The sequence below is a fragment of the Xenopus tropicalis genome, chromosome 5 (assembly GCF_000004195.4).
Source record: "Xenopus tropicalis strain Nigerian chromosome 5, UCB_Xtro_10.0, whole genome shotgun sequence".
Taxonomy (NCBI): Eukaryota; Metazoa; Chordata; class Amphibia; order Anura; family Pipidae; genus Xenopus; species Xenopus tropicalis.
The window spans coordinates 59,657,268-59,675,979 of record NC_030681.2 but is presented as its reverse complement, the minus strand read 5'-3'; the positions used below and the strand labels follow the sequence as shown (position 1 = coordinate 59,675,979).

Below are 18,712 nucleotides of genomic sequence, written 5' to 3'. Positions count from 1 at the left end.
TTTTTAATTGTGTATGACTGATCAATTTGTGTATGAGAACAAATATCAAAAAGAAATTTATAAAGTATATGTACTTGATTCCTCTTTTGCATTTTTACTTTTTCTATGGTGTCTCTGCTGGATTATTGTAATTTATGTTTATTTTTCTAGAGTCTACAAGCTCTGATGAATGAATGCATTGGCCATGTTATTGGGAAACCCCACAGTCCTGTTACAGGTTTGTACATTGGTAAGGAATCAATCTGTATTTTTCTATAAAAACAAAACACACCCTTCCTCCTCCAAAAAGGATGTGTTACAATGCTTAGTAGAGCCCTTTGAGCATGTTTAATTGAATTTGTTTCCAGAGTTTATATGCTCTTGAAGAAAGCAGAATGGGTAGTCTGTCCAGGAGGCGGACAAGAGAAGACAAACCAATAGATAACATTTTTTTCCTTAATGACCAAGTAAAAAGTATTGGTGTCTTTGTAAGTATTCTATAATTAGTTATGTTTTCTTGGGAAAACATGTAAATTTAAGTGGTGAAAGGGCCAATAAAATACTTTATATTGATCTATAACTTATATCTGTCAGATCAATATGTTTATTTTAAAAAGCTGTTTTTTATTTTTATAAAGTAGTTTTGGAGAGTGCACATATATTCCTTAGTAATATTACCACCCTGGAAATTACCAAAAAGAATATACAAAATTTATGGTGCAATTTACAGACTGAAAAAAAGCAAAATTGCTTTAATTAAGTCAGCATTATGGTTCTGACAGGGAAAAGAGAAGAAATATTCTGCACTCACCCACTTCAATATATTTAGGACATTTAGACATTTTATGAAAAAAGGTACACTCCCCTTTAAACAAAATGTGCACTGTTTTTCTATATGTTGCCTTATATTTAAGCTGGCCAACTTCATCCAAGTAACTAGTGATGTGCGGGTTGACACGTAACCCTCAGGATCCACTGATTTACCCTTGGGTAAGGTGGGTTAGGGTTGAAATTTGGGTGACCAATGAGGCTTCAGGGTTGAGTGCAGGTCAGACTGGAGAAGTACACTCTTTCTCTGCATCCCTGTCTTAGAACCTAAGGCACAGGCAGAAGTACTCTACAGCGTTGAACGGCACGTGAAAAGACACGTGATAGAGAAGCAGCATAGGTGCTTTTTCACGGTGAGGGCAGTGAGGATGTGGAATGCCCTACCTAATGATGTTGTAATGGCAGATTCTGTTAATGCCTTTAAGAGGGGCCTGGATGAGTTCTTGAACAAGCATAATATCCAAGGCTATTGTGATACTACTATCTACAGTTAGTATTAATGTTTGTATATATAGTTATGTATGTGTATAGATTGGTAAGGATAGGTTGTGTGTGCTGGGTTTACTTGGAAGGGTTGAACTTGATGGACTCTGGTCTTTTTTCAACCCTATGTAACTGAACATTGTTAAATTAAATCATAAATACAGTTTATGTATTGCTACAGACACAGTCCGGCAATCCAGGACTATCCATCAAAAAATTGGAGCAGCTGAGCATTTGTGTAAATAAATTATATAATATATATATATATATAATATAATCAGTCCTTATAGTGTCTGCATTCCAAACCTTATAACTTTGCATGGTGCAAAGCTAAAGTTTAAGTATTCAGCAATAAATATTCAGTGGCCGGCACACCCTTAAAATTGTCATTAGACATATAAGACATATTGTTTTAAAAGAATCCAGCGTTTCGGTCCTCAATAGGACCTTTCTCAAGGATAAAACAATAGTGTTCACACCAACTTTAAATACACTCTTAAAACTCAACAAAGTGCAAAAGTGCCCAATGTCCATCATCAGACCATTATACAGTTAGCCAATGCTCTTGTGTACGTGCAAATTCAAACGGGCCAATGTCTGGCCATCAGCAGTGCATAGTTGTTATGTATAAATTATCATAAAAACCAGTGTTTCATTCGATAAGACATTTTGCAAAGTGTAATCACATAGTTGCCATATATTATAAATATTAAAAGTGCAATGCTAAAAATACAATTATTAAAAGTGCAATATTCGATCTCACCAAAAGGTGTCACCCATGCTCATATAAGCTTATATAGTGTCCTTGTAAAAAGTCCATTTTACAAAAATCCTGTAGAAAAGAAATATGTTTTGTAGCTCTTCCTCAACAATATATATCAATGTTCAAGCATATTTTTTATGACACTATTCAGGAATCTTAAAAAGATATACAAAACATCCTACAAACCAATCCTCTCGAGTTGATCATCCCCAATTCAGAGCTCATATTTTAACATGTTCATCTAAACCAAAAAGCAAGTCAGATTTAATTGTCCATTTAGGGCTCTGGCACAGGAGGAGATTTGTCGCCTGCGTTTTTTCCCCCTGGCGCTTTGGCGACAAGTCGCCATGACAATACCTACGAAGAGATTTCATGCGAGTTGAGCTCCAGGCGATCTGCTACCCATGGTACACTCAACAGTTAACCCCCCTCATGTTTACTCAAGTCGCTCAGAAAAGGGTCTGTGTGCGATTTGAAACAGCAGGCGATTTGAAGTAGCCTTGTATGTTTTGACGCTGGCGATTTCCATTGATTTAGCATTGGTGTCTTGTCACTCGTCTTGTCACCAAATCGCTCTTTTAAAATCGCCGGCGACAAATCTCCTCGTGTGCCAGAGCCCTTAGGCCTTGTGGATTTACACAACTCGTTTATCCAGAAAGCCTCCCTTCTCAGAAGTCTCTTGCCACTGTCACCACCCCTTGGATGTATCTCTATTTGTTCTATAGGCATGCAACGAAATGAAGAAGCGTCATGTTTTGCTTCAGCCCAATGTTTGGCCACTGGCCGTTAGGCAATATCTTGTTTGTGAGGTGCAGCCAACATACTGATTATTAAAATTGAAACATGTTAGTAACACAACCACAAAGGTTGTGTTGCGATTTATATAATTCTGCATTTGTAGTCTTTTCCTATAGCATGGCTTAGACACCTGTATATGAGCAAATGTCGCACATCAAGTAGCTCCACACCTGCTGTTGCAGCAAATAAACTCCAGGTTCTAAAATTAGGAATTGGCTGCTTAAAGGTCGTCTTATCAGTAGATAAAAAGAGATTTTTAAGGTACATGTCATTTAGAGTAAAAAGGCTAAACAAACTCGTCTTGTATGAAACAAAATCCAAGGCCAGAAAAGTTTTCAATACACATGCAAAAGATTCTAACACTGGATTTGCCATGGTGGCTGAAAACCTTAGATCACAGCTCTGCATTTGGAGATCTGGTGTGGCACATGTAGTTTTACCCAGTAGCAGTGATGCATATGGGGCGTGGAGAGGCCCAACACTTAAAAATGGCAAGTTTGGAGTTTAGTTCACTTTTAAGGGGGTAGTTCACCTTTAAATTAACTGTTAAAATAATGTACACATTGATAGTCTGAGACAATTGCCTATTGGTTTTCATTTTTGTGTTTTATTAGTTATTTAACTTTTTTTCAGCAGCTTTCCAGTTTGAATTTTAGCAGCTTTCTGGTTGCTAGCTGAGCTAAAAAAGCAGAGCAGCACAGCAGTTGTACCTAGGTGCCATCTTCTGTCCATTAGAAAATGCTTCCTGTCTCACTGCTGATACAGATTCATGTGTAGTTGGGGCTAGTCGGAAATTAGCTTCAACTGTGCATGCTCATGCAGGGTCCATGTCCCGAAGCATTTTCTAATGGACAGAAGATGGTGCCTAGGTACTCTGCTGCACTGCTCTGCTTTTTTAGCTCAGGTTTTTAAATAGGGCCACTTTTCAATGTAATAGGCTATGCAAGAAGGGAGAGGTGAAGGGGGCCGATGGAGGGAATCGAGGGGCTTTTGTACCAAGGGAGGTTAAGTTCTCCTTTAAACTACAAACTGAAAATGAAGCTATGTAACTGGCCAGTTTGTTAAGGAAATTCAAATGGTTTCAGCTATACTGCCCAGGCATCTAGGTATGCATGTCACCTTGGGGTATCAGTCTCAGACTATTCTGTGGTCTAAAAAATCAATCAGCCTGATTCTTAATATTGTTGCTGCATGATGCATTGACAGGTAAAGTGAGGGGAGCCACATCTCCTCCTCTCTTCTCATCAGAACTGATTGTAGAGGCACTAGCTATCATGAAGGGTACAATGGAATTCTGCCATCTCTGTTTAGCTCCATATAATGTTTACTAAAGTAGGTACAAATTTATATCAGTGCAGTTACTTACAGTAACCAGTCTTTGTTTTTTTTCCTGTATGTAGTTCAGTTGGCTTGTTGTTATGTGTAACTGCACTGGTAAACAAGCACCACAAGGTTACATTCACTGATTAAGATGCCATTTATATCATCAAGACCCAGATTCTGTTGTACTCCTTATACATACTGTATATTCATTTTCATATGACATTTCCTAATGACTTTCCTCTCATTAATTAGCTACTCATCGAAACAGCCCCCGTCCCGTGAAGGTGCCTCGATGCCACAGTGACCCACCAAATCCAAATCTGATCACTCCAACTCCTGAAGGCTTCAGGTATAAGCCTTTTGATGCAGGCTTTGCTCAAGCAGAGATCAGCCATAGAAAATTAAGCACATTGCCGCAAAGATGCGTTAACGCAGCCCTGCTGTTAAGTTTGTGCTAGGGGGTTTGCAGGTTTTGTTTTTATTTATTGAGCAAATAAGTAAAAAAGGGGGAATATAGTTTATAATAGGACATCATGATCAGTACTGATAAAGAATGCTGTTGGTGATAGAATTCTGCAGCTTCTACCTAGAGAAATAAATCTCACAGATGGGTGCTGATCTTAAAAAAGCATAAGATATCTAGTCAAGTATAGACACTTACAAGTAGGCTTGTTAAATTGCACCACCCCAATTTTTCCAAGTTTGTGGGAAAGTTTTTGAAGATATATGTGCCTACAGCAACCACCAAATGCCCCACACCATCAGAACATCCACCTTATTAGTGGTTAGTTGTCCTGTTGTTGTTGCTATGTTTTTTAAACAATAAAAAAAAATACCCCATGCAATTGAAGTTACTAAAATATTTCACTGAAGTGTAACATGCTTATTATGCTGTACTAAGGAAAAAAAGGAACACAACATACAAGATGTACAAGAGATATACTTTTTAATTTTGTTTTTCTTGAAACTTGGATTCTTAAATGTATCAGTTAGCCAGTAAACATGATCAGGTTACCACAAAAAAAATCCTTTTTTTATTATGGTCAGGGCTGATGCAATCTGTATTGCATAGTTTTATACCTCTCCATTAGTGCCAGGGTTTTACAACAGTGAAAGTTGGCTATCATCTTCTCAGCCCCAAGCAACTCATTGTAACAGCTGCTCTGTGAAAGGCTTGAGTCAACCTACATCTTCAAGGTTGGCAGTGGTCTCTGTGTAAAATAAATGGTAAATTTCACCATCCGAACACCAGATTTTTGTCATCTTTATTTTACGTAAGTTCCAGCAGAAGAAAAAAGTGTAAAAACATGCAGCGAAGCCTGGAAATGTGTGGTTAATTTTGTCTGCACTTTTTACACATCATAATAAAGAGGCCCCTAGGAATCGGATACACACTATGCGACACTGGTCTGGTTTTTTTGAGGGTACAGCGTAGAACGTTTTGTTGCATTTAGGGTTTTTTTTTACAAACAGATATTTTGATAATTGCGACACTATAACTTTGTACTTTAAGTCAGAATAACTGAATTTGATATACTGACATTCTTTACTCTCTTTTATATTAGGGGTTCCAGTGTTCCCGAAAATGATCGTTTGGCCTCCGTAGCTTCAGAGTTACAGTTCAGATCCCTCAGTCGTCACTCTAGTCCAACAGAGGACAGGGAAGGTATATATTATATATGAAACTTTAATGTGACATTGCATATCAGAGTAGAGATAGCCAGTAATGGGTTTTGCAAATAGCCCCAGTGTAGTTATACACTTGCAGACTTACTTTTCCACAACAGAACACAACAAAAAATTGTCTTACCACACCGTGCTGAAGTAAATTGCAATTATTCTGTTTTGTAAACTAAGCATTAAATATCCTAATTTAAAACATATTGATGTATTTGTAAGAAAAATTTGGATTGCCCCTTTGTGCCTAAGTCTCCCCCCACTGAGTGTTGTAAAGTGTGTAGCTAAGCTTATGGATAATTGAAAGACATTAACAAATTCTTCCTAATAAATCTACCTAGTAATGAATATGAGTAAAGAGGCTATCTTTAATAAGTTACTAATCTAATAATAAAGCAGGATATACTTATGCAAGTTCATCCATTTAAAACTTTAAGTCTATAATATAAATACGTACACATACAGCAGGAAAAATAAGTCAACATTTTTCTCCGTAAATGGGGCTATTGACATGAAATTTACACCAGATGTTGGTGTACAAACAAATAAGTCCATAAATTAAGTTATGTGTAAGTAAAGTGGAATGACACAGGGAGTAAGTATTGAACACATGCAGGGTCGGACTGGGCGGCCCAGAGCCGATCCCTGTCGCCGCTTTCCTGGCTCCGGTGTCCCTCCCTTGATGCGTTGCACTTGTGTTGCACGCGCGCTCAGGAGAAAAGAAAGAGATGCGACAAGGCATGGAAAGCCAAGAAACTTAATGAAATCTGTCATAGGGGGATCATTTCTAAAGTTTATGCAGCGCTTATTTTTTTCGCAAATGGTTGTTTGCGCATGTTTTTCCCTAAACACTTAAATTTTGCACTGATGTGCTCCTTTCCTTTTTTTTTTGAATTGCTCACAGTATCACAAATAAGATTGTGATTTGCATGAGCAATGCCCTCTGTACACGATTATTATGTGCGAATATAGCACAGATTTTCTCTTTGCGAATATAAATACTCAATTTGCGAAATCAGCCTTATTTAAAAAGCTTTAAAGGAAAACTATACCCCCAAACAATATAGGTCTCAATAAAAATATATTACATAAACAAGCTCTTATGTAACTAAATCATTTTCATAAAAATATACTGTGTTAGTAGTGTATGCCATTGGGTAATCCTAAATAAAATCCTAAAGAAAATTGCCATTAATTACCAGAATTAAGGGCCGTCCCTGGGATCATAGGATTCACAGAGCACACAAACAAGCCAAGACACACATACGGTACATGCTAGGCCACATCAGCCAATTAATGGACAGAGTTCTGCCTTTTGCTTCCACACTACTCCTGTTACAGTTAAAGCTGCATTACTTCTGATCATGTGATATCTAAAGGAAGCACACAGCCCATTACTAAATGGTGTAAAAGGGCAAAATTTACTGATATATATTCCAGATTGGCGAGATTTAAACTCTGTTGGTTAAGTATTCATTCTGGGGGTATAGTTTTCCTTTAGGGTGAAGACACATGGGGCTACTAGTAGTAGCTACAAGACAATGCTGATCATTTACTGATAATTGTCTCTACGTGTTTTTTAGCTGAGACAATTCTCAGAATTGTCTATGGCAAGGTATTTTCTGGAGTTAAGTAGCCTTGAAAAAGTAGCTGCTACTAGTAGCCCAGTGTGTCTTCACCCTTAAGGACATTTGCACTGGGAATACAAATTTTGCAATTATGTTTGCCCATTAATTCACCAGTCTTGTCCAGCTTTATAAGCATGGGCATGGCAAATATGTTCACTGTGTGAATTATTCTGTGCTGTGCGAATTTTATAAATGACCCACAGTATTTAGAAAGCAATCCTGCTCCCTATCAGTGCAAATTAATTTCAGCTGGTTTAGTCCTAACTGATGGGCTTATAAAAAGTTTTCTCATTACCAAAATATCACACAGAAAGCATCTCATGATTGGTAAAAGCAAAGAGCTCTCTCGAGACCTTCGCAACTTTATTATTACAAAACATACTGATGGCATTGGTATTTCTAAGGTAGGTATTTCTAAGCTTCTGAATGTTCCAATGAACACCGTTGGGGGGTGTCAAAAGAATAATCAGGAGAGTTGTCCAAGAGCCAAGGATCACTTGCTGAGAGCTTCAGGAAGGCTTTGAATTAGCAGGTACAGTTGTTTCAAAGAAAACAATAAGCAATGCACTCAACCGACATGGCCTCTATGCATGCTCAGCTCGCAAGACTCCACTGTTGAAGAAAAAGTATGTTGAAGCTTGTTTAAAGTTTACTGCACAATATTTCGACAAGCCAATGACATTCTGGGAGAACATAGTCTTTGGATGTCATTGCACACACTGCATAAAAACACCATACCAACTGTGAAGTTTGGAGGTGGGAACATCATGGTGTGGGGCTGTTTTTCAGCATTATTTACTGACAAAAATGTTGATGTGTTTAGTACTTATTTTCCCTGCTGTATCCAAAGTGAGAGGCTATCAGCTATCTAGCACAAATATTTTATAGGAATTTGAACAAATCGTCAATTTCAAGTAACTTGTATCTGACAACTATAGGCTTAAAAGAATTCCATTGCTTCTCATTGGGACGGTCTGTGCTATAATGTATTTTCATTTGTTGATTGAATTTGTTTAAACACAAATATGTATCTTCTAGGTTAGCAATGAGATATACCTCCATGTCTTTATTCACAAATCTATAGTAATCGAGTCACTATATTTTATGGGTCTCCAATTCTCCTCGGATCTTTAGAGTCACACCTCTTGCAATTAAAACAAAACCTGTAAAGCAAACATTGACACAGCTTTCCTTTAAATAACCCTAAGCAGAATCCTAAGTGAGGTTTCACGGTTAATCTAACATCGGGCTTCCACACTATGCCTTTGTAATTATATACCCATAAAATATATTAACCTCATAAAATTAAGACACATACAAAATGAATGCTGCATGGATGCAAAAAAACTAGTGGTGTCTTACAATACAATATTTGTGATATCTGTCTCCTTGTTATAATTTTCTGATAATACATATAGAGAATACACTTCTTTTAGAACCTATAAAAAACACATTTCTTATAAAGCAGCAATTAGAAACACAAAAAGAAAATGAGGAACTCATTGCATCCCTCTCAAAGACTTGTCCTAAAAGTTTTAGGTAGTATAGGAGTATGAGAGCATGGCTCAGTTAAAAAAATTTAGAAATTTTGGTTGAGCAAATGTGCTTTAACACTTTTACTGCCAGCCGTTTTGGTCAAAGCGGAACTTGTATTGCCAGACAGTTTTTGAACATTTTGCACTGTTTCACTTTAGGGGCCTTTCCTCGGGGGGACTTTTAGTTTACCCAGGAAAACAATATATCGTTTTTTTCAGAACAACCTAAGCTTTCAAAATACGGTAGAATTTTTGTGTAATTCCAATTCTGTAACAAGATATAGGCTTCTAAATGTCTAAAAATGCAAAAAAAATCAAATGTTCCATAATATAAACACACATACTAGAAACAAAAATTATTTTATGCACGAATATACAACTGATTTGGAAAGTCCCATGTCTCCTGAACGTGCCAATACCAAATATATTTAGTTTTATGGAGATTTGTCACTTGTATAGGTCAAAAACTCCCAGCAGTACACTACCAAATTTCCAAAGCACTGCTCCAGAAAGCTGCATACTTTAGATTTCAAGGACAAAAATTCCACTAACAGAAGGTTTACATTTTTGGAAAGAACAGATTCTGGGGAATACAGAATAGGTAGAACTGTCTGTCTACTCCAAACTATCAAGTCGCAATGCTTTCCTAAAGTTACTGGTTTTTATCAAAATTTGGGATTTTTTTAAAAAATTGCTTCAAAGCTTCCAGTCTATAGTATCTTATCTCTTACAGGTCATAAAGTAACCAAATAAAACACCCTAAATATGAACGCCAGGTGTCTACTGAACAGTTTGATGCCCAATATGTATAGGTTTACCCCCATATGATGTATCATTTCAGCTCCTGCAAAATCAACACATTTACATCCTTTATGTGGGAAAATGCTACAAAAAAAATACACTCACCCTAGAAAGCCATATATTTTTGGAAAGTACACATCCCCCCGAATCTATTATGGGTAAACATTTCTTTTTGCTCCAAAGTACCAAGCTGTAAAGCTTTCCTAAGTTTGCAGATTTATATGACATTTTGAAAATCGCATAAAAATGTTGCAATTTGCCGCATTTATCTCTCACAATTTCTTGATAAAGATCAGATAAAGGCAAGTCACCCCAAATAGGAACACCTAAGGTCTACTGAACAGTTTGATGCCCAATATGCATAGATATACCAAAGTCTGCGGTATGTACTGACCCCAAAATGAAAATAGCGCATATGGATTTCTCGCCTGCCAACTCAGCTTTTGCACACAGAGCCCCCTGTCAGTGTATTATGTGCCGAAACTTCCCCTAACTATACAGAGACCCCCACAAAACCATATATTTTAGGAAAGTACACATTCTGACAAATCCAACAAGGGTAAAGAGTCCTTTCTACACCAAAGTACCAATCTGCAAAGTTTTCCTAAATTTATTGGTTTTTATGACATTTCAGAAAATCGCCTAAAAATGTTGCAATTTGCCGCATTTATCTCACACAATTTCTTGCGTACAAAGGCAAGTCACCCCAAATAGGAACACCTAAGGTCTACTGAACAGTTTGATGCCCAATATGCATATATATACCAAAGTCTGTGGTATGTACTGAACCCAAAATTAAAATAGCGCATATGGATTTCTCGCCTGCCAGCTCAGCTTTTGCACACAGAGCCCCTGTCAGCGTATTATGTGCAGTAACCCCCCCAACTATACAGAGACCCCCAGAAAACCATATATTTTTTTACACATTCTGATGAATTCAAAATAGGTAAAGTTATTTTTGTACACCAAAGTTACACCTGGCAAAGCTACGCTAAAAACAGATTAGGAATACTTATACAGGGATAAAATGCGATAAAACCACAAAAATTGTGCAAATCAGTGAAACAAAAAAAATAAGTCACATGACAGTGTAATTAGTGGTCAGAATATCTGATCCAATAGTCACGCTGTCAAAATAAACAGTTTTTAGGTAAAAGAAACTAAAAACAAAGTGGTAAAATGAAAAAGAAAACAAAAAAACAAAGTGTTTGTGTATACATGTGTGTACATGTGTAAAAGTTGTGTGACAGTGTGTAAGTGTGTATATGAGTGTAAATAAGTGTATAAAAGTGTGAAAAATGAAAAAAAATGTGTGCTGTAAGTGTGTGTCGCAGGACCCTCATGACAGCCCCCCTGGCTCGTTGCCCAGGGGGGCTGTCATCGCACATGCCGCCGCTGCAGAGAGAAGACTTTAAATGCCGACGACGTATGGGACACGTCGTTGGCATTTAAGCCCTTTTACTGCCATGACGTATCCCATACGTCGTTGGCAGTATAAAGGTTAATTGGTTCTTTTCCTCAATGTATACAATTATAATTACGTAGGACCAATTTTTTAAAAGTGCTTATGGCTCAGCTAAAAAAGTTGTCAGTGGCTGACACAGGATATGGTGTCAATAAAAATAAAATAAATGTGAATATGGACCCAATGCCAGGTCAAATACACATCGGGTACTTAGAGAACTTACTTTAGCTTTAGCAAGGCCACCTTTTCTGATTGCCCCTTCTGTATCAACCAGCAAATTTTATACATTTATACTTCTGCAAACAGGTTCAACCTGATGGATGTCTAATTTTTCACCTCATCTTCCATGCTACTTTGTTACATATATGCAAAATTGTCTTTTGTGAATTGGCATACATGCATTGGTTTCTGTGTGCATTAATATCACATGCAAAATCTAATTTACTCGGGGGTTCTAAAATGTTAGGATACCCCCAGTGATATATGTCCCTGAGTTTTTCCTTGAGCTTGTGTTCCTATTAAGAGATAACTGCACTGGCCCATGGAAGAACACTCAAATTGATGCTCTGACTTCTGCGTACCTTAAAGAAAAACTAAACCCTAAAAATACTTATGGCTAGAAATTTAACATACTGAACTTTTTGCACCAGCCTTAAAGGAAAAGTAACACTAAAAATTTTTAAGTAAAAAATCTATTCTACTCTGCACCAATAATTGCCCTATCCTGCAAACCACTTAGTATTTTGAATGCTTTATTAGGAAATACCTGCTAAAACTTGTCTTCCGGTCATTTGAAGTAAGGCGATACTGCGAAGGAAGGAGCAGCATCCACTATACGAGGATCGATTGATCGAGCCTAGCCTGACTCTTTCCTATACAGAAGGAAGGCTAGGCTTGATCAATCAATCATCACATAATGGATGCTGCTCCTTCCTTCACCGTATCTACTTACTTCAAATGACCGGAAGCCAAGTTTTAGCAGGTATTTCCTAATAAAGCATTCAAAATACTAAATGGTTTGCAGAATAGGGCAATTATTGGAGCAGGGTAGAATAGATTTTTTACTTAAAAAATGTTAGTGTTACATTTCCTTTAAGTTCAGCATCTCTATGTTCCAGGTCTTTAAAGTTATCACAGGAGCTCCCCATCTTGGATTTTGTTAGACGTGTCAGTAACATTGCACGTGCAGTACTCTGGCCAGCTGCTGAGAAGCTAAATTAAGGGGTTAAACCCAGATTATTATGAAAATAAGGTTTTCCTGTAATATAAACTGATGCTACAGGACTGGTTATTAAATTCCAATGATAATTGTGATGGTTTTGGAGCTACCATGTACTACTAATCTAAATCATTTAATCAGCCTTGAAACATGACATTTATATTCTGCATATACATTATATTGTGTATCAGTCCCTAAGCTCAGTAACTTGAAAGCAGCACAAAGCATTTGCAGTTAATTAGTAGAAAAGAACATGGGAAGCTACCGGGGACATATTTGGAGGCCCAGATTTTTAGTGCTAAATAGCTGCATAAGGGATGTCTCGGACAACGTTAGATAGGTAAGCTTCTAGTAAAAATGCTAGATAGGTGTTTTGAGAGTTCTTTTTCCACAGAAAACTGTTTTTCTATGGGGGTTCCTAACATTTTGCCCACCCCCCAGTGAAATTGACTTGAAAATGTCCAATGGAAACTATGCTGTGGCAACCTGCAGATTTGAAGTAAAACCCCACTAATGTCCACATGGTGCAAATCTGGTTTGTATTTGGTTCAGATGTGAAGCTCAGTCAACAAACATTGACACATCCAGACAAGAAGGAAAAGTAAAATCACTGGGGGGGGGGGGTCCAAAATGTTAGGCAACCCCCTATGTTTGTAATTATTTACCTTATGCGATTTTCTACTAACAGTAGCACCAGCAAGGGGTAGCTGCAAGGGAGCAGCCCTCTTCCTTCTTCTCTTGACACAATGCTTGAGCATGCGCAGTAGAGTGAAAAGCTCAACTTTAACTAGAAAGTCAGCATTTTCACCCTACTGCACGTGTGCTGGCCCCCCAGGATACGGAAGAATGAAGATAGATGGAAGAGTATTGCTATCTCGCAGCTACCCTGGCTGGTGCGGGTTTCTGCTAACAGGAACACCAGCCCAGGGTATATGGTAAGCGATTACCTTTTTACCTTACCTTCTCCTTTGAACACTGATTCTAGCCTAAATTAAGTTACAATACACAGAAATGTGTGTCAGCAAGTTTAGCTAATTGACAGCAACCCAGAACAGCTCAAGGCTTAGGAACATTTTCTAATTGGACCAGTGTGGTTAGTGGAGTACCGCAGGGGTCAGTCCTTGGTCCTTTACTTTTTAACTTGTTTATTAATGACCTGGAGGAGGGCATAGAGAGTACTGTTTCTATTTTTGCTGATGAAACTAAATTGTGCAAAACTATAAGTTCCATGCAGGATGCTGCCACTTTGCAGAGCGATTTGACAAAATTGGAAAACTGGGCTGCAAACTGGCAAATGAGGTTCAATGTTGACAAGTGCAAAGTTATGCACTTTGGTAGAAATAATATAAACGCAAACTATCTCCTGAATGGTAGTTTGTTGGGGGTATCCTCAATGGAGGAAGATCTAGGGGTTTTTGTAGATAACAAAGTTGTCTAATTCCAGGCAGTGTCATTCTGTGGCTACTAAAGCAAATAAAGTGCTGTCTTGGATAAAAAAGGGCATTGACTCAAGGGATGAGAACATAATTTTGCCTCTTTATATGTCCCTGGTAAGGCCTCACCTTGAGTAGGCGGCGCAGTTTTGGGCTCCAGTCCTTAAGAAGGATATTAATGAGCAGGAGAGAGTGCAGAGGCTTGCAACTAAACTGGTTAAGGGGATGGAAGATTTAAGATATGAAGTTAGACTTTCGAGGTTGGGGTTGTTTTCTCTGGAAAAGAAGCGCTTGCGAGGGGACATGATTACTCTGTACAAGTAACATTAGAGGGGAATATGGACAGATAGGGGGTGTTCTTTTTTCCCATAAAAACGATCAACGCACCAGAGGCCATCCCTTTAGATTAGAGGAACTGAGCTTCCATTTGAAGCAGCGTAAGTGGTTTTTCAAGGTGAGGGCAGTGAGGCTGGGGAATGCCTAGTGATGTGGTAATGGCAGATTCTGTTAATGCCTTTAAGAGGGGCCTGGATAAGTTTTTGAACAAGCAGAATATCCAAGGCTATTGTGATACTAATATCTACAGTTAGTATTAATGGTTGTATATTTAGTTTATGTATGCGAGTGTATAGATTGGTAAGTATAGGTTGTGTGTTCTGGGTTTACTTGGATGGGTTGAACTTGATGTACTATGGTCTTTTTTCAACCCTATGTAACTATGTAAAGATATATTATACCTAAGCAGAAGAGGTGGGGCATAATTGGGCCTTAGTAATTGTGAGAAGACACAGAGAAGTGCCAAAAGTATGCAATACGCCATGTATTTACCTACAATGTACCATTTTTTAGTACCACTGTAGCATTTTGCAGTGCACTTCCATTGCAAGTCAGTTTGTCACTAGGCACAAGTGATGCAGCAGTACAGACATTTTACTTTTGCTCTGACTCCTGAATTTGTCCATGTCATTTTGGGTATTAAATGGGTTTGGTATGGGCATTCTTTTACACACACCCCCGTTTGTTATAGTCTCGTTAGGAAAAACAAGCCTGAGCAAGAGCAAAGGGACATGTTTGATCAAGTATAAAGTACAGAATTCAGTTCTGCCTTATTTACTGTGCACAGGAAATAAGTGTCAAGTATTTACATGGATCCTTACTGCCATAAAGCTATCATGTCACTTTGAATAGAGTATGCCAAGAACATAAGGTTCTAGCCTAAAGTGGAGAAACCATCCCTTAACAGAGGCGGGGGACTTCGACACCATCTGTCTGCTACATACAATGCTGTTCTAACATCTGTACCCCGGCAGTTTCAGACCTCTTCACACATCCATTCATGCAACTCTAACAAGTAACAGCTGTTTGAAGAGTTGCATGATACTTTGGTAATCCTTTCAAAGTAACTCCACAGCATTCACACCTCTGTGAGTTTCAGATGTCACCTTTCTGAAGAGTTACATAGTGCCATTGTGATTGGATTAGTGGAAGAGTATATATGCTGAGGACTTCCCATACCAGTCAGTTGAACTGAAGAAGCTGCTCGGATGAGTAGTGAAACGTCTTCAATGATTACCAAACAAGTCCAGTTGCTTTAAATTTATTTATACTAGATATACCATGACCTGGATGAATGAAAATCTTCATAGACTTCTAGCCTAAACATTGTTTGATTTTATTTTCCCTTTATAATATAAAATGTGTGCATTCTGTTTAACTGAAAATGTTCCATATGTTTTATTAAGAGCCGTCCTATCCAAAAGGGGAGTTGTGGGGGTCAACTCGGCGAAGCTGGGAGCTTCAGACATTTATCAGTCAAACTCGAGGTAATGCAATTGAGGCAGCATACTTTATTGGAGTATTTGGGAAATTTAATACAGTAGTGCATTATCATGTTGCCATTTCCATTACATTTAATGAACATTAAGGGGCACATTTACTAAATTTCTAATTTTTTATTTTTGAAAATTCAAATAAACTGTTTTCCACAGATATCTTAAATTTTCTAAAAAGTCTGAACTGAAACCACATGAGAAAAGTCATGTGAAAATCATGACTATTTTAAATTTTTGCACAAAAACCCGAAACTTCTAAAGTTTCAAAGCAAAAGAAGGATGTTCCAGGACAGGGAAAGGACATCTGCCATTAACTTATACACACACTTTTCAAATTTTAGCTGGCGGATTCAGATTTTTAGCCATTTAGATGCATAAAAAAAATTAAAACAGTTGCAACTTTTTCTTTTCTGAACCATTTAGCACTAAAAATCCAAATTGAAAAAAAAATCAGAGCATTAGTAAATGGCCCCCTAAGTCAGTGGTTCTCCACCTGTGGGTCGGGACCCCTTTTGGGGTCGAACGACCCTTTCACAGGGATCGCCTAAGACCTTCGGGAAACACATATTTTCGGTGGTCTTAGGAATAATTTTATCTTTGGGGTCACCACAACATGAGGAACTGTATTAAAGTATCGCAGCATTAGGTTGAGAACCACTGCCCTAAATCTTATTACTAACTTATAATTTTGAATCATGGTATGTTATAAACCTTAAAGGACAATTAATAATTGCTAACATTCTAACAATAATTATTATTGTGTTAGCTGCTGTTTACATCATGTTTGTTCATTGTAAAAAATGTTGCTTTTGAAACAGAAGTCTAGAATTAGATGAAGTATTTATTTGTATTGTATTTTATTTTTTGCATGCAAAACCTACAACCAACAATTAAGTCTTTAATCCTTACAAAGTTTGTTTTTTCCTTTAGCACCCTGCAAGATGAGACCATAAAGCTCAAATTTATGCCAGCGTTAATGTATACACTTATAGACAAAAGTAATATAATACTCTTTTAGATGTACCAAGACAGTGGATTGGGTTCAGGATGGAAACGTCAAAATAGGAGGAATAAAAAAATATGATCATAATTTGGTAGTTATTGTAGAATTTTAGTAACCAGTTTATGGTGTTTGCAGTACCATATTCTTAATCTTTATGGGGAATAGCTTTCTAGTTAGTTGACTAACTTAAGCTGGCTTTTAAGTAAAGATTTTCTCGTTTGGTGTGGTCACCAAACAAGTGAATCTTTCCCCAATATGCCCACCCTAATAAATGGTATGCAGGCCATCGGAGCCAACTTACCAATGCGGTAATCGCTCCGACAGGATTTTTAAACCATTGCCAGTCAAAATCTGTGTGATCTTCTCCCGAATATAGGTCAAACAGATCTTAAATATGCTCATGTATGGGCAATTATCTTCTCAAACTATTCTAGCATATTTTTAATGTATAATGGCCCACTTATATACAAAAAAATCTAAATTTTTCTTACAGACATAGCTGCAAGACACCGGCCTATGAATGCTATACAGGAGTCGGTCAAACAGTTTGAGGATGAGCGCTACCGGCAAATGAGAAATAAAAATATTGTCGGCCAAGTCTGTGATACCCCAAAATCCTATGACAATGTAATGCATGTTGGTCTTAGAAAAGTGACTTTCAAATGGCAGAGAGGAAACAAAATTGGTAAGGTTCAACGGCATGCTCAAATAAGGCAAAGTTTACATTTTAACACTAGTGAAAATAGTTGTGCTGAACTGTTGGATTTGTTAGAACCCCAAATTATCTCTGAAATAAAATCCCCAGAAATATAATATAATATAATTATATATTTATGGAGATAATTATGCAGCTTGTTGTTCAAGTTCTCCCTTGATAATTCAATCTTTTGCTGTCAGACTATTTATTTTTTTTTACTTCTAGATATTTTTGAGATTTATGAATGGGTTTTTGCCAGTACTCAATATACTGAGTACCGGTATGGGACCATTTATCGAGAATGCTTGGGACCTGGGGTTTTCTGGATAAGGGATCTTTCTGTAATTTGGATCTCCATAACTTAAGTTTGCTAAAAAAAAAAAACGTTGCTAGTCCAAATAAACTATTATGTTGCAGCCTTACCAGTAACCTCTGGACAACCAGTGTGGCAGATACTGAAAGATTTCAAAGAGGCTGTTCACTGATTACATTTTTGTGTGTGGGGTTTAAATGTCCTTTAATATGGCAGATTTGATGAACTTTCTGAAAACCATCTCAAAGCTTCCACTTTGAATCTACTTATCTCCCAAGTCATTATGTACCAAGATAGAACATCATGAATATGAAAACTATGGGGTTAGCTGCACAGTTTGATGCCCACTTTGCATAGGTTTACCTAAGTACGTGGCATGTAAGCACCCAAGAATGAAAATACTCTGTATGATCTATCAAAATCAACACAATTACTGCATTTTATGTGGAGTACCATTAAAAATGTTGTATACCCAAGAAAGTTATATCTTTTTGGAAAGTATACATTATTACATTTTAATTACTTAAAAAACAAACTTTTGCGTGGTAAAAGCTGCAAGAAAGTATGCCGACCCCCTAAAAACCACACATCTGCAAATTCACTTTTTGCAATCCAAGCCAGAAGCATTCGAATTATGTTCAAATTAAGACCCTCTATCAGTATGAAGACCATATATTTTTGTTATGTACACATTCTGTCAAATATAAAATAAGTAAAATATCTCTCTATTCCAAACTATGCTTATAACAAAATAATTGATCCAACATCATGGTTAGGGTTAGAATACCTGATCCAATAATCACACTATGAAATAAACAATTTTTAGGGAAAAATTAAAGACAAAGTGCTAAAATTAAAAATATATATGTATGCATGTGTGTACACTTCTAAAAGTTGTGTGAGTGTGTAAATGTCTGCAAAATAAGATAAAACAG

At 37.3% G+C, this 18,712-nt stretch overlaps 1 protein-coding gene across 2 annotated transcripts in view; it reads left to right on the top strand.

Moving 5' to 3' along the window:
* Positions 1 to 18,712, top strand: part of map3k4 (mitogen-activated protein kinase kinase kinase 4) — a 297,498-nt gene that overhangs the window by 222,571 nt on the left and 56,215 nt on the right. The window contains exons 15-19 of one of the 2 annotated variants that reach the window (XM_004914648.4): positions 151 to 217; positions 4,427 to 4,523; positions 5,740 to 5,840; positions 15,675 to 15,755; positions 17,261 to 17,452. In XM_004914648.4, coding sequence (XP_004914705.1) covers positions 151 to 217; positions 4,427 to 4,523; positions 5,740 to 5,840; positions 15,675 to 15,755; positions 17,261 to 17,452 — 538 coding nt within the window. Of the gene's footprint in view, positions 1 to 150; positions 230 to 4,426; positions 4,524 to 5,739; positions 5,841 to 15,674; positions 15,756 to 17,260; positions 17,453 to 18,712 lie in introns of both variants that reach the window. The other variant, XM_002936262.5, reaches the window with a different exon arrangement.